The 17,011-nt window shown below is 43.7% G+C and overlaps 1 protein-coding gene across 2 annotated transcripts in view; it reads left to right on the top strand.

Moving 5' to 3' along the window:
• The window catches only part of rspo3 (R-spondin 3), a 135,737-nt gene extending 126,367 nt beyond the window's left edge, over window positions 1–9,370 (top strand). For both annotated transcript variants that reach the window (XM_072499247.1, XM_072499246.1), the window contains exon 5: window positions 8,519–9,370. In XM_072499247.1, the coding sequence (XP_072355348.1) occupies window positions 8,519–8,706 (188 nt within the window). In that variant the 3' untranslated portion in view covers window positions 8,707–9,370. The remainder of the gene's footprint in view (window positions 1–8,518) is intronic.
• The last annotated feature ends 7,641 nt before the right edge of the window (window positions 9,371–17,011 follow it).

Here is a 17,011-nt window from a genome sequence, read left to right as displayed (position 1 = left end):
GCTTTTAAGATTGAAAGGCCTGCTCCTGTTCCTATGTTCCAAACTAGAAATTGAATCTGAGGCGGTCATAGACTGTATGCTTTCATATCATATTATTGTAGCTTCAAGTTTCTCATGTGAAGAAAAAGTCATACATGGGAATTGCCTCCGTGCATGGGGTACAGAGAGCAGAGGGGGGAAATTTGAGGGATGAGGGTGCAGAGAACCCTGACTTCCAAAGGAATACTCAAATAGCACATGCACTGAAATAATGCTTTTACAGTATAAACAACAGTCTTGAGTCGATTGTGCTTGTGCTGCTCTTTCGCAAAGCACAACTCACAGCTGCAGCTTCCCAGTAAATTTTGAGCCTTTTATTTAAGAAATGAAATGGCAGCATTAGAGGAGTTCAAAGCTGTTTCACAATGACTGTAAAAGAGATATACATATTTGAGTAGTCAGAATGGAAATGGAAAAGAGGAAAGATGAAGGAAGCAAGCATTCCCCAGCTGATAAGATTCCGATGGAGGACAAAGACATATCGGTTATGACAAAACCCCTCCTCCTTTATCTCGACTGCTCTAAATAGTTTGCAACGTTCTAAAAGTCAGGAGTGCAATGATCTCAGGGTCCTTTTATCATCAATGACTAAGAAATGCCAAAATGCACCCGGGGGCCTCCGGATGTGCCATTCATTGTGTTTGACATTTTTTTCCCCTTTTCTGTAGTGCAGCTGTGAAATATAATATCATCATTATAAGAAAATGTCAAACAATAGCTCAGTGGCTATGTCTAAGTTTCAAGTTTTGTTGATTACTGATCAAGGTATTTGGGTTCTTTTTCCATGGATGTGGGTCTTTTTTCAACATTTCTTTCAACATGATCAGACAGCTGTTCACCAGTTATTTTGCACTGTGCAATTCGAGGTATATTTACAAACAATTGTTTCACATTACAAATAATATTAAATGCCATTTTTTGTGCCTTAATCTTTCTCAGCAGGAGGAGGCATTTTACTCATATTCTCTGCCCTAAAATATTTCCCAGTTAGAAGGAGCATGAGGGAGAGGCAACCCAGCCGAAAACCATTTCGATTATAGCTCTTAATCCAGCCAGTAGAAGACACGTAAAATATAAATAATAACAATTGCAGAGTAGGGCTACTATAATAAGTTACCAACTCAAGAGGATCCCAGAAGTAATGTTATACTGTTCGTATGTTAATTATTATACTGCCATCATCAGTCCGTACAATCATTGACTGAAATTTTGGGCGGAGTCTTCTGGTCTCACCAGCAATGGGAAGGTTGGCATGCAGAGGAACTTAATTTGGCATGAGGCCAAAAATCAGTTTCCTGATGTCAGAATGAACTTTAGGAACTTTGTTCTTGGGACTTTAAAGGCGGGTTAAAGGCAGGTCGAACTTCCCAACGAACAATATCGGGAAGCCCTTTAGCATCCATTAGCAAGTCATGCATGTTTATTAAAAGGCCACCTCGTCGGAATTAAGTTCCTTGTGTAATTAAGTTCCTGAATCAGAAATTAGAACATTGCATTTTAGGACTGTTCTAATTGGTCTGCAACTGGCGAGCTTCATTACTTTCAACACTTTGGGGTAGTGGGTATGGCTTTCACCTTCTGGGACTCCCCCCCCAAAAAATTGACTCATATTGGGTACCAAAAGCTGCACAAAGGCTGGAAGTGGGAAGCAGGCGAAAGGAGTGCAGGATGGAGTGGAGGTTGGATGTGGCGCAGGCTAAGGGTGGAGGGAGGGAGGAGAAAGAATGTTTTGGGAAGGCGGGTGGAGACTGTCCAGGGAAGTGGGGGCAGAGAGACTGTGAGACTGTCCATGGAAATGGGGAGGGGGAATGGCAAGAGTGTGTCCGAGGAAGGATTGGGGTGAGAGAGTGTCTATGGAAAGGGGTGGATGCAACAAGGGGAGGATGTCGTGATATTGCGTGGAGGGAAGGACCTTTCTTGTTGGGTCTGCGAGGGTCCTTTGGCTGGCTGTGGGGGGGGCGGGGTGGTTTATGGGCAAGGATGATCGGAGAGAGTGTGACCTAGAGGGTTGAACACAGGGTACTGGACAGAAGAAGGAACAGACAGTCAGAGGGTGAGTGGGATGCAGTAGGTTGACAGGTCCAGGATGATGGTCTGGTAGGTGAAGGTCTCATCACGGGAGGGCCATGGAGGATGACAAGGCAGGTGACTTGTATAACGGGAGGGGCACGGGTCAGAGTCACAGTAGGTATTTTGATGATAACGGGTGTCAGGCCATCTCAGCAATCATAAGGCAACATTTTGTTCTCCTGTCCATGGTGAAAACTCCACAGCAGCAGGACTGTTCCACACTCATGGGTCTCATAACATGGAGATCCCACCAAGGTATGGAGATGCCATTTATTCTGTGTGATTTGCTATTCATTACTGTCAAAGGCAGGAATGAAGGGAGGAAGGAAGATGGCCACCTCTAAGGGGCACGGCTGATGGCTGTCAGCCAACTTAAGACTCCAAATCGTCATCCTCACAGCTGACTGGTTATGCCTGACAAAGGCTCATGTGGAGGCAAGCAGAAACGTGTCAGAGGGAGACTTCTCATACATGACCCTCATCATCCTGGTCAAAGAGCAGTTTCTCCATGGGCAGTCATATATGAATGCGAGGAACAACCATCTGGAAGGAGCGGAGTGGGGATGCCATGTGTTGATGGAGGCTTTGAGATGGAGGGAAACCAGTAAAATAAATGCTCGCTGACTGCACATGGCGAGTCAGTGATAAATTTACAGCTCCACTGAGGTGTCAATGAAGCAAGCTACAGGAAACTCTGCCTTTGTAATGGCTCTCATCCAGATGAGGAGAAGGAAGGCCTGGCGCAGGTTGGCAGAGGAACAGGAGGAGCAATAGCTTAAGCAGTAAAGAGGCATCGTGGCCTCAAGAAGGTCAGGGTCCATTGCAATGACGAGCATTGGTCTGACCATGGCTTTATGGTCAGCTTGGTTAGTCACAAGTTAGGTAAAAACAATGACAGACGTGCCTTAGAATGTCCCAGAATGTGGTTGCTCATGGTCCACTTCTCCCCGATGACTTGGAGAGAACCCAATGCCTGTGTCTTTTCAGGTCCCGCCACCTTAAACTTCTTTTCCAGTGGCTCCTTCCAGAGCTTCATCTTGGTCTACTCCAAAGGTCCCCAGCATCAGAGATGCCAGTCTTCAGTCAACTCAATTCATTACACATGATATCAAGAAATAGCTGAAGGCAGTGAATACTGCACCGGCAATACTACTGTACTCCAGAACCTGCCGCACACCTAGCCAAGCTGTTCCAGTACAGTGCAACACTGACATCTACCTGGCAATGTGCAAATATTTCCCAGGTATGTCCTGTACACAAAAGAACAGGACAAATCGAACCCGGCTATCAGTATACCCCATCAGTACACTCTTGATCTTCAGTAAAGTTATGGAAGAGGTCATCAACAGTGCTATCATGTGGCACTTGCTTAGCAAATAACTTGCTCACTAACATTCAGTTTGAGTTCCGTCAGAGCTGCTCAGCTCCTGACCTCGTGCAGCCTTGGTTCAAATATGGGCAAAACAGCTGAACTCCAAAGGTGAGATGATTGCCCTTGACATCAATATAATATTTATATGTCAAATTCAGGGCGTGAAGAAGCAAAATTGAAGCCAATGGGAATTAGAGGGAAAACTCTTCATTGGTTGGAGTCAAACCTGGCAGAAAGGAAAATGGTTGTGGTTGTCAGTGGTCCATCATCTTAGTTCCAGGACATTGCAGGAGTCCATCAAGGTGTGTCCTAGGCCCAACCATCTTCAGTTGATTCATCAACCTACCTCCCATCATAACATCAGAAGTGTTCGCTGATGATTGCACAGTATTCAGCACCATTCATGACTATTCAGATACTGAAGCAGTTCATGTCCAAATGCAGTAAGACTGGGACAATATCCAGGCTTGGACTGACAAGTGACAAGTAACTTTACAACAGAAATGTGCTAGGCAATGTCCATTGTCCCTTGATATTCAATGCCATCACCGTCACTGAATCCGTGCCCTATCAACATCCTGGTGGATCACCATTGACCAGAAACAGAACTGGACTAACCATATATACTGTGGCTACAAGAGCAGGTCAGAGGCTAGAAGTCCTGCGGCAAATAACTCACCTCCTGACCCCCTGTAGCCTATCCATTGTCTACAAGGTACAAGTCAGAAGTGTAATGGAATACTCTTTACTTGCCTGGATGAGTGCAGCTCCAACAACACTCAAGAAGCTCAACACCATCCAGGACAAAGTAGCCTGCTTGATTAGCCCCCCATCCAAGCATTTACTCCCTCCATCATTGAAACACAGTGGCAGCAGTCTGCACCATATACAAGATGCACTTCAGGAACTCATCAAGGCTCCTTAGACAGCACCTTCCAAACCCATGACCACTACCATCTAGAACAGGGGCAGCAGACACATGGGAACACCACTACCTGGAAGTTTACCTCTAAGTCACACATCACCGTGACTTGGAAATATATCGCCGTTTCTTCACTGTTGCTGATCCAAATACTGGAACTTCCTTCCTGATAGCACTATAGATATTCCTACACCACATGGACTGCAGTCGTTCAGGAAAGGTGTGCAAGATAAGTGGATTGGCCATGATAAAATTGCCCCTTGCTGTTCAAAAAGATGTGAAGGTCAGGTGGTATGTGGGGGAGTGGCCTAGGTAGTGTGCTGTTTCAGCGGGTCTGTACAGACTCAATGGGCTGAGTAGCCTCCTCTGCTCTGTAAGGCTTCTATGATTCTAAGGTGGCACAATGGCATTGCTGCCTCACAGCGCCAGGAACCCGGGTTCGATTCTGGCCTTTGGTGCCTGTATGAAGTTTGTACAGTCTCCCTGTGTGAGATTCCTTTGTGGGTGCTGTGGTTTCCTCCCACAGTCCAAAGATATGCAAGTTAGATGGATTGGCCATATCATTGTATTAAAACAGTCAAAAAAAATACAAGGCCAAACGGTACAAACAATAATTTTGTGTTGGTGGAACAGGGTACCTTCCCCTCAGTACCAATGTACGGGGGGGCGGGGGGGGGGATGAGTCGGGGTGTTAGTGGAGGGAGGCCCAATAGTACACTGCCTGAACTATCTACGGAGGCAGATGCTAAATTGTCCCTTAGTGTCCAATGATGTGCTGGTTAGGTGGATTGGCCATGATTAATGCGAGGGGTTGCGGGGATAGGGCAGAGGAGTGGGCCTAAATAGAGTGCTCTTTTGGAGGTTTGGTGCAGATTCGATGGGCCAAATGGTCTCCTTCTGCACTGTAGGGATTCTATGGACGGCATTTCCTCACTACCTTCTCAAGGGCAATTAGGGATGGGCAACAAATGCTGGCCGAGCCAGTGATAGCAAAATCCCACGAGTGAATAAAAAGACAAATCACCAAGAAAGGCCATTCATGATTGATCATTGCGACCACAGCTTCTTCCAGACAAGTAGGGAAATGTCTGGCTTTCTACAGTTAAGAAGACAGCGTAGAGCTTCAGTCTCATAGTCCTGAAACCACAGTTTTCCTTACCACTCACACAGCAGATTTAACTCTCCTCAAGTACACATGCCATCTGCCCATGTCTACAACAGCAGCAGGAGATGAGACTCAAATGCTGAACACAGTGAGCTGCAAGTAATGCTTGGCCACACTGAACGCACAACTGATGGCCAATGCTTAATCAGGCACATGTAGGATTACTGAGTAATCACAATGTTGATAAAGTGGGACAATTGAGTCAATGAGGTTTCATGATTGGACTCTGATTGGATCCCAGATTCCAAACCCTTAAATGCCCATGACCATCAAAACAACTAGCAGCAAGATGGAATCCAGGAGTCTTCCAAACAGTGCAAGTGAACTTACAGTGACAAGTATCAAAACTATAGATAGTGGTTGTACACCTGTGCGCCTTCAATATTTCTGAACCTACCACTATTTACCAATATTTCATTACCTGCCACTATGTCTGGGTGCAGTCCCAACATCTGCCATTGAGGAATTTGACGGATGTTCTCTGTTGGTCCGAAGCCGAGAGAGATCTGACCTGATAAGGGTCTCCTGCTCAGACAGAACATAGACGGACTCCTCCAGCCTTTGGTCCAGTCTGCATAAGGGTTTGCACTGCTGCCTCACAGCGCCAGGGACCTGGGTTCGATTCCGGCCTTCGGTGACTGCGTGGAGATTGTACGTTCCCCCGTGTCTGTGTGGGTTTCCTCCGGGTGCTTCAGTTTCCTCCCAGTCCAAAGATGTGCAAGATAGATGGATCGGCCATGCTCTAAAATTGCCACTTAGTTTCCAAAAGGTGTGCAGGTTAGTTGGGGATATGGGGATAGAGTGGGGGACTGGACATGGGTAAGGTACTCTTTTGGAAGGTTGGTGCAGACTTGATGTGCCAAATAGCTTCCTTCTGCACTGTAGGGATTCTATGGAATATGGCCTTTGGCATCTCTGCCTGATATTCCCCTGTAGGTCTCTGCACCACCAATACATTTCTTAGGCTTACATCCAGAGGCTCGTTATCAGCATTGGGCTCAGCAGGGGCCTGGTCTCCAGCAATCCTCTGAATTTCAGCAATCCTCTGAAGTTCAGAGGCCTCTGCTGTCACTGCCTCTGCTAATTGTGGACACGGGTCAGTGCAATGCTCACTAGATTGTGACTGCCTATTTTAGAACTTGGATCCACTGAGGTGCCGAAGCTTCTGGCCTGTAGTAAACAAATGGCTGCCTGAGTACCCTTTAAATATCGCTCCCAGACTTTCAAGCCCATAAGGTAACAGTGGGGCTGATGACCACAGGTGCGAAAGCAGCCTTGTCGTGCCCAATGTCTCGCGGGATTCAACAGATGTTGGTGAGATCCAGGCACACATATGTAGATGAGCCATTAGGCCTGGGAGACATCGCCATGGCACATTTAGTGCAGGTCCACACAAACGTGGACCAATTGTAATGGCACCTGGGGGTTTCACCCAAGCCAGTGGAGGCCCTTAGGTGGTTTGGGACAGGGAAGGGTGGCACCCTAGCATTACCTTTGGCTCCTTGGTACTGCCACTTGGGCACTGTCAGGGCACCTGGGTGGCAGAGCCAGACTGGCAGGGACATTGCCAGGGTGCCAGGCTGACAGTAACAAGGTGCCCAGGTAAAAGGATCACCTTTCCAGGGGTTAGGCCTGGGGGTGGCCTTGTCCATAAGAGGTGGCATGAGGGGGAGCTCAAGGACCCCGGAAGATGCAACTTGGGTGAAGTGGGGATGTCGAGAAGCGGCGGTGGGAGTGTTGAGAGGGACTGGACAATGGCACGATGTTCCGCTAGTAGTCTTCCTGCACTGGCGAGCTAATCTTGCCGGTGCAGGAAATGACATAAAGAGTGCCCTTGACAGGGAGTTTCTCATGGAGACCACAAAAAAAGCAAAGAGACGTTGAAAGCAGGGTCTTTCATGGCACAACAGGCAGCCACAAACACCTGTACTGTTCAGCAGACTTTAAATTCAAGTCACACCCCTCCTGTCTGACCTCACCATGAGATTTGATGTGTTCTGTACAGATGCATAATTATAATATGTTATAACCTGCCTACTGACGATTGGCTGGGGACTAATGATTATCCCACAATCCTATGGGAGTATGAACTTCCCCAATGAGGGGGGCGGAGAAACTCCTACTATAAATAAGCTGGCCAGTCCAGGAACCAGGAGGAAGGAGAAGGTAGCAAGGGAAGTTACTGCTATGTATATATTGTTATAGTAAATAAACTTTATTATTTTGTATCCTTAAAACTCGTGCTGGATTCTTCGGGGCCCTTACAAAATAATAATAATTGTTGCAGTATTTTATTTCGGTTTCCCTGACCTGAAAAATGACCTCTTGCTGCCCTCTCCACAGATACTGCCTGATCTGCAGAGTATTTCCAGTATTTTCTATTTTTTATTTCAGATGTTCAGCATCAGTATTTTGTATTAGGGGCGGCACAGTGGCTAGCACTGCTGCCTCACACCTGGGACCTGGGTTCAATTCCAGCCTTGAGTAACTGTCGATGTGGAGTTTGCACTTTCTCCCCATATTTGCATGGGTTCCCTCTGGTTGTTCCGGTTTCCCCCCACAATCCAAAGATGTGTAGGTTAAGTGGATTGGCCATGTTAATTTGCCCCTTAGTGTCCAAGAATGTGTAGATTAGGTATGGCGGAGGTGTGGGCCTAGGTAGGGTGCTCTTTCAGAGGGTCGGTGCAGACTCAAAAGGCTAAAAGGCCTCCTTCTGCACTGTAGGGATTCTATTCTAATTCTATGTGTGATGTAGGATTCAATACTCGATAGGTATTCTGAAGTTTTACTTGATTTGCATTTATTTACACACTTACTTATTTACATTCCTCAGGTTAGAAAAATAGACCAGTGTTTATGATCGAGCATTGACAATTCAAATAACATTTCCTTATTCTTGTGTCCTAAACATTAAATTTATTGATGATTAATCTGTGCACTTTCATTTTAGACAAAGTGAAGATTAAGAGATCAAGAAAAGAAGGCAACAAAGAAGCAAAGCAAGGCAAACAAGCTAAAAATAGAGGCAAAGAAAATAAAAACAACAGAGAAGGAGGAAGGAATGAAAAGACTCAAAACAAGAAACGAAGAGGGCAAAATAAGAAACTGATAACCACAACAGTGAGCACGGTTCACTAAAATCCTCACTTGGTTGCTGAGATTTCTGATGCTGCTATATATTAACAAGCTAACCTATAGAGGTGCACTGTATAATGGATCCAGTGCTGGGTTCTTACATCTAATCCTTATTCCTGATCTTCATGGACACTGCTAATCATTTCAAGGACTGCAGTTGAAGCGGAAAGTGTAGATTTACCTAAGTTTATACAACATTAGGCATAATTAACCCCTGCCCACCGAATAAATTAGAAGGCCAGATGGTTAGCCCAAGTATTGTGGCTAGACCTTTAAGGGTTCAAAAAGAGCCAACTATGCTGAGAAAAACTCTTCCATTTTAAGGGAAGTCTTTAGCTCTGATGCTGGAGATTCCCAATCAAATGTGATGTGCATTTGTGCATGTTCTGGTTTCTGTATAAAATGACAATAGTGTCTTTTTTCCCCTTTATTTCTTTTTTAATTATTAACAGATTGCTGCCTTGTAATATACAGGAATGTAATAAATGTCATTCGAAGCCTGGAGAACCAACTGTTACCTTTCTTTTAAAGTATTGTTTTTAAGTTTCTGTTTATGACCTCTGTAAGAAACAGTGCGCACACCTGAGCTAGTGTCATTGTTGTCAACAGATGCCACTAAACTGCTTAAAAGCACCTGTAATTCAAATAAATAAATATATTTCCTTTACTGGGCTCTCAGAGTATATGTTTATGACATGACTATCCTATATGTATTATTATAGTATATAGTTTGGAGAATTATTATTATTCATGTAGTAGTTTATTGCATGTTCATTAGGCAACATTTTGTTTGACTGGAATGATAAAAATGCCTGCTAAGCAATCTGGCTCTCGAATTTGTTACACATTCCTGACAAGAACTCAGTGATGTCCAATTAGAACATATGTACTTGGCAGTGGCTTAATACTGGTAGGTTTGTTTCATTTTCATTTTTCCTCATAATTTTAAGATGCTGGTCAGTTTTTAACTGAACACCATGGTTAGCACTGCTGCCTCACAGCAGCAGGGACTCGGGTTCAATTCTGGCTTTGGGAGACTGTGTGCAGTTTGCACGTTCTCCCCATGTCTGCATTGGTTTCTGCCGGGTACTCTGGTTTCCTCCCATAATCCAAAGATGTGCAGGTTAGGTGGATTGGCCATGATCAATGCACCTGGTTACAGGGATAGAGAGGGGGAGTGGGCCTAGGCAGGGTGCTCTTTCGGGGGGTGAGTGTAGAAACGATGGGCCGAACGGCCTCCTTCTTCACTGTAGGAGCTCTATGATTGTATGACTAAAACATCAAAGTGACAATAAGAAGAGTAATTCAATATTTCAAAAAAACTCAAGAAAAATGTTTGCAGTTATTTATTTTTGAGTTGAAATCACATTGGGTGATATAACTAAATGTTCAGGGTTTTAATATGAAATTTCTTTGCAAGCTGCTTTAAATGGGGCCATTTTTAATGCCTACAGAAAAATTATTTATCAATCTGTGAATACATTTATCGTTAATATCACACAGTACAATTTCATGCTTATATAAATAGTTCTCATTTTCTACTGGTGTACTGGAGAGGCAATGAAAGAAAATATTGCACCTTACATTAATTCCATGTGCAGTTAAAAATATTTTGTAAGAGTCATTAAAGTTAAGTGATTCTGGAGAATCAACTACGTGAACAAGTCATTGTTGAGAAGCAAACTCTATAAAAGAAAAACGGCCCAAAAATGATTTTAAAATCTTGGAATTTACCTGTAAATTTGCTATAAATGAGCACAAAGATTCTTAAAAGGTAGTGGAATCATGCAAATGGGTGAAGCAAATGAAATACTGGAAGACTTCACACTGCTGAGGTGAGGGGAATGGTAGAATTCTATGTTAGGCTGATCTTGATGGGCCAGTTCTGTATTTACCATTGTGATCCAGTGAAGAGATCAACAAAGCTGTAAGAAATAAATAAAATTGATGGCTCCTAATCCTGGGTCGACTCTTGAGGTATAGTGCTCAGTGATTAATTTCTTCACGAATAAAATCTAGCTTATTGTGTTTTCCTTTTGCTTTTGTGTTTTTTTTTCAATTTTCCCTCAACATCTCCTTGAGGCATGACTTGGGGTAGGAATGGCAAAAACCCTCCTGTACATCTCTCATATTCTTTCATATCGAAGGTTGAGCGGTGAGCGACAGCAGGCTATGCAACTCTATAAGAACTAACAGACAAGCCTCGTCCTTATGCTATATAATACACACACTTATATATAACATATATATGTATTTTTTAAAAATATAAATGTTTTTGAAAATATATATATCACCAAATTGCAACTTTGAGTATGGATGCTGGCTAATTATTCTCTTCCTTGAGGTTGTTGAGGTACAAATAACCCCCATTGCAGCTACTCCCTTTGAGATCAGCTAGATCAGGTTATAACTGAGATCCACCCAAACTTGAAGGCCCAATTCCACATTGAGCACTTAATTTACCAAATATCAAGGTCACTTTATTAACGGCATTATTAAATGCCATCACACCTTTCCACACTAGGGCTAACAATATTGCCACATATTATAATCGTATATAATATAAGTTTAAGCTTATATTTCAGTTACATTTTTATTTTCCTGTTTCCCCCCATAAATACATGAATAAGCATGTGTTTTTTTATTATAATATTTGAAACTTATTGATTTTAACTATTTAGGTTTAGTTTTTGTCAGTAACCTTTCAACTTCTATTTGGGACTTTTTTTGTACCATTCTCAGGGCAAAATTCTCCTACCCGCCCCGCCACATTTCTGCCCCAACCGGCCGGCTGGAGTCTCCGTAACACCGGCCGGTCAATGGGGTTTCCCATTGTGGGGCAGCCCCACGCTGTCGGGAAACCCCCGGGCGCCGGCAAAACGGAGACTCCCGCCGGCGGAGAATGACGCCCAAGATATGTTTAAAGTGGCATAATTTTCATTAAACATTTTTGATAAACCTCTTTTGACAGAGTCAGAAAAAAGGTATATTATTTTCACCATTCTAAAGTCAAGATGAAATGATACAATTGTGTTTTGATGTGGTTTGTGCTATTTATTGCAACATTTGCTCATAAATAAAGGAAAGTCTCTCAAATCTCTTTAAAAAGAATCGATTTTCAAGTAAGTTGATTTTTTTCTCCACTGCTAATTTCCCTCATTTGTTCCCAAATTGATATTAATGTGGTTTCTCAGGTTCATCAAGTTCTCAGTGATTTGTGCAGACATATTCAATATTCAATTCAATGATTCACTTTAATCCTAATTATGTGTAAACTTGTAAAACTTTTCATCATCCAACGAAATTCAATTGGGGTCTCTTTCTTAATCCCTTTACATCCAGTCTACAATAGATCCACAAATGTGGTTGCCCCTTTGAAAAATAAACCTTTCACGCAATAAAATGTCCCAAGGTGTTTCACAGAACATTTTAAGCAAAATTTGACTCTTGGCCATGTAAGAAGATATTAAAGTAGGTGACCACTATTTTCACAGTGGCTTCATTGCAGTGTTAATGTAAGCCTATTTGTGACAATAATAAACATTATTATTTTTAAAAGAGGGAGAATTAATGACGTGCATTGAAGGAAGGTAAAGAGGAGAGAGATTTTGGAGACAAGGGGATTTTCTGGTCATTCTTGTTCTGGTCCCGCTGATGACGATCCCCTGCCATGGGTTTCACAGCAGCGGGGCTGGATTCAATGTGAAATACCATTGACAGCAAAATACCGCCACTGGCCAATGGCAGGTTGCCTCCCACCACCAAGAAACACGGCACAGAGGGCATGGAAAATAAAACTTAGGGCCTTGGCTTCCGAAGGTCCAGCCACCAATGGTGAATCCAGTGCTAACCCAATTAAAACTGGGATGCTCAAGAGGACAGAATTAAAAGAGTGCAGATACCTCAGAGGGCTGTTTAGCTGGAGGATACATTCCCACATTTTTTAGCTCTCATTGACAGTTGTAGTCAGTTTTTTAAAAAGTTTTTAAGAGCAGGGGGATTTTAAAAACTTCAGATCATGACAATTACACAGACCTTATCCACCCTTCAAGGGGCTTTATATCTACTCCATCAATTTGTGACTCCCACACTGTGAGTCAAAGCCTTTGCAACAGCTAAAACAGGGTCTGTTTGATCTAGTACTGAGTTCAATTAGCCCTGCTGAGTTCAGATTTCCCTCATGTGTGAATCATGTCCTTTCCCTGCCTGCAAAAATTGGATCTGTCGGAAATGAGGAGGGTTGGGCTTCTACAACCAGGTCCTGCCACCATTTTGAAGCTGTCCAATCTCCTCCCAAGTCCACAAAAATTAGCCCATAGTGACACTCTGTTTGAACTCTAGGCATATGTGAAAAAATAGGTGCAATTTAATAGAAAACAACAGAGTCCCATTTCAGGCACGTTTAGTGGGGTGTTTCTCTCGGTGCATGGAGTGCCGAGAACGACCTGCTATCAAACAGGACTCTGTATTTTTTCTGGCCTTGGTGAGGACTTCGTCACCGAGGCTGGACTTACCTTCATTTCCTGCACTGACGAGCTCAGCTCGGCAGTATAGGAAGAATGGGGCGCCATTTTTAAACACGGTCCCAATCTCTCATCCTCATCACTGTGGCCTTCTTAACCCCCTATCCCCAATGCCTCAACAGTGTTAGGGTGGCACTGCCAGCTGGCATTGCTAAGTGACAGCAGGAATGTCAGGGCACCACCCTTCTCAGAGCCCGACCACCTGGGGACCAGGGAGGCCCCCAAGGTGATGTTACACCTGGTCCACGTCTGTGTGGACCAGTGATAAATGGCTCCACGATGAGGCTCCCAGGCACAGGCATTCAATCCTGGGTATTGGGAGACTCCAGCACAGACATATTTAAGTGAGGCTAACTGGTCACTTAAAAATGCAAATCTGGATCCCACTGAGGGTGAGATCCAGATTGCGCATCTAAGATCTCACGAGGCATTCCGAGCATCACAAATCTCGCAAGATTGAACAGCTCGTTGCTTCCCGAATCCGGTGCGACGAGGCCGTACGATCGATCCCCATGAAATTTTTTATTTTCCTGATTCTACACAATCATAGCTGGTATTTACCACCATTTCACATAATGATTCTATCCTAAACATACAACTGATAAGTCTTTTTGTTAAGCTACTCTCTGTAACAGTTGGCAGGTAAATTCACACATGTTAATTCTAGCTTTGATAGGTAAGAACAGAAGTTACCTTGATACGTCTTATCTACTCTGCCTTTTAATTGGGTAAGAAACATCGGTGGCTTGATTTTATTCAATCAAACCCATTTTATTTCAGCTTGCACTTTCAAAATGACAAGGATGGGAGTAAAGAAGATGAAAGTCTGTTTTTGGTTATAAGAAGTATATTTGTAAGTAGATGTTACATTACAATTTAAAAAAATGTATGGAATAAAAGAAAATTAAATGACAGAAAAACAATAGGATGAGCTGAAATAAAAATATATTAGCTCTAAATGATATTAGCATATGAGCCAATAAGACGGCCATATAAAATATATAAAGCGAACACAAATGTATTCAATAGTCATAAAGAAACAAGGTAAATCACAAAATATATAAAGCCAAATGTAAAATAGGTAGAAAAATAGGGGAAGCAATGCTAGCTTTGTACAATAAATATGGAAAGAGACCAGAAAGCATCAACAGTAAAAGTGCTCTGGCGCTGAGGACCCGGGTTCGATTCCGGCCCCGGGTCACTGTCCGAGTGGAGTTTGTACATTCTCCCCGTGTCTGCATGGGTTTCACATCCACAACCCAAAGATGTGTAGGATAGGCCACGCTAAATTGCCCCTTAATTGGAAAAGAAATAATTGGGCACTCTAAATTTTTTTTTAAAAACACAGTAAACATGAGAAAGAGCTCATTTCTGGGATTTAAGAAGCAACTTATCACAGGTAGCTTGGAAAAGGCAATTGCAGAGATAATTCAGATGTAACTTGAAACATTTTCCATTGAAGGGGAAAGGTAGAGCATTCAAAGTTAATGTATCCTGGATGGCAAACAAAATAAAAGCAAAAATAAAACAGAAAACAGGCTTAAGACAAATGTCAGGAGCAATGGCGTTCAATGCAGCCAAATATGAAGTGATGCACTTTGGAAAGACTACCATTGATAAAAGGCACAGTCGGAAAGCGCAGGTGAACAGAGACATCTTGGTGTCCATATACACAAAGGTTGCACAGTTAATAAAGTACTTTTTTAAAAAAGGGTACTTGGGTTTATAAATAGAGGATTAAAATATAAACACAAAGAAATTATTCTAAAGCTTTATATATCATGATGTGGAGATGCTGGCATTCACCTGAGGAAGGAGCTGTGCTCCGAAAGCTAATGATTCGAAACAAATCTAATCATGACTTTTTTTTTCTTTTCTTTTTTTTAAAATTTAGAGTACCCAATTATTTCTTTTTCCAATTAAGGGGCAATTTAGCATGGCCAATCCACCTACCCTGCACATCTTTTGGGTTGTGGGGGTGAAACCCACGCAAACACGGGGAGAATGTGCAAGCTCCACACGGACAGTGGCCCAGGGCCGGGATTCGAACCCGGGTCCTCAGCGCTGTAGGCAGCCATGCTAACCACTGTGCCACTGTGCTGCCCAACCTAATCATGATTACCATCAGATGGGGTATTGTAGACAATTCTGGGCATCAGACTTCAGGAAAGATGTAAAGACCTTAGAAACAGTATTGAGGAGTGTTAAACCCGCACAAGACCTTTGGGGACGGACCAATTAGCCTCTCTTTGGGCCTCGTAGAGTACGATCTTCCCCACTGAAGTGCAGGGACCCATTAGCGGAGTGATGGGCTATGTCATAAAAACCAGTCCCAGAGGGGAGCCAAGCAGAGTAGTCCTGTGTGTATATAGTTTGCTTTGCAATAAAATAAGCTTTTTTTACACCTTTCATTTGGGACTTCCCTGAAGCCACTAAAAAGAGGTTTGGGTAAAAGTGGAGCTACAGTCAGCACTGCTAACTGTTGGAAACACAGTCATCTCCTATCGTACTACTAGAATAAGGCGTGCACTGTTTTTAAAATACCACTCTTTGAAAGACTTGATGTATTCATTGCAAGTGTGGAAGAATTGGACGTAATACTTAGAGCAATTGCTCTACTTTTTCAGGGCTGACACTATAAAACGGTGGTGAGCAACAGATAGTAATATTTTGACTGCCACGTTCAGCATAATAAAAAACCTCATGTACCCCACAGCCGAGACTCCAAGACCTTCGAGGACATTCGAGGACCTGGTATCATTAGCAGCAAAACATTATGACCCCAAGCCGTCGGTCATCATGCAATGTTGTCATTTCAACACGGCTGAGAAGACCCTAGAGGAGCCTGTTAACGAGTTCTTAACGCATTTGGGGAAACTAGCTGAATTTTATGAGTATGACCCTTTCCCGAGAATCTACGGGACCAATTGGTTTGTGGCGTAAACAATATGGCGACCCAACAAAAGTTACTGGCCGAGACATTGTTAGACCTTAAGAAGGTCGTACAAATTTCTCTTTCAAGAGAAAGTGCAGAGAACGGAGTGCAGGAACTCTGAGGGATGGATGTGAGCATGTATGGGAGGTGCACACCCCCCGGCATATTGCACCCCCCAGAATGGGAACCCCCAGACACCCGCCCTGGGGTATGTCCTGCCGAGGTCAGGGTTGAGGGTTTCGGACCGAGATGGCTAGGCAGGGTAAGTCCCCAAATCCATAAAGGGAGACCCTTGGCAATGTGGGGCATGAGGCCAGAGAAGCCGCAGGGAGTGAAAGCCAAAGGGCAGCCAATAAACCCGCTGCCCCACCCGAGGTAGGCGTCAACCCAGGGCCCACACTTTTCATTTGGAACAGCCCGATGATGAATAGTTTTCCCTATTCGGATCATTGTTCATGTAAACGATCACCCTCTTGAAATGGAATTGGACACGGAAGCTGCAGTCTCAGTCATGGGTGAACCATCGTTTGAAAGAATTCAGTCAGTGGTACAATGGTTGGGCTTACGGGATACTGAGGCAAGACTATCAACCTACCACGGGGGTACCACTTGCCATAGCGGGGACCATGATGACCCCAGTGATCTATGGGCAGCAATGTGCAAGGCTGCCATTGACTGTAGTAAAAGGATACGGCCCTAGTCTGTTGGGCCACGATTGGCTGAAATGCCTTCGCCTAGACTGGCAGTGGATTCTTCATCGGAGGCCTCTACGAGATGTTGGGGAAATACCCCAATGTTTTCTAAACCGGATTGGGCAAAATCAGAGGCGCCATAGCTTAAATACATAGGA

This window comes from Scyliorhinus torazame, chromosome 4, assembly GCF_047496885.1.
Source record: "Scyliorhinus torazame isolate Kashiwa2021f chromosome 4, sScyTor2.1, whole genome shotgun sequence".
NCBI lineage: Eukaryota > Metazoa > Chordata > Chondrichthyes > Carcharhiniformes > Scyliorhinidae > Scyliorhinus > Scyliorhinus torazame.
The sequence above is the reverse complement of the archived record's forward strand: the minus strand, read 5'-3'. Positions and strand labels throughout refer to the sequence as shown.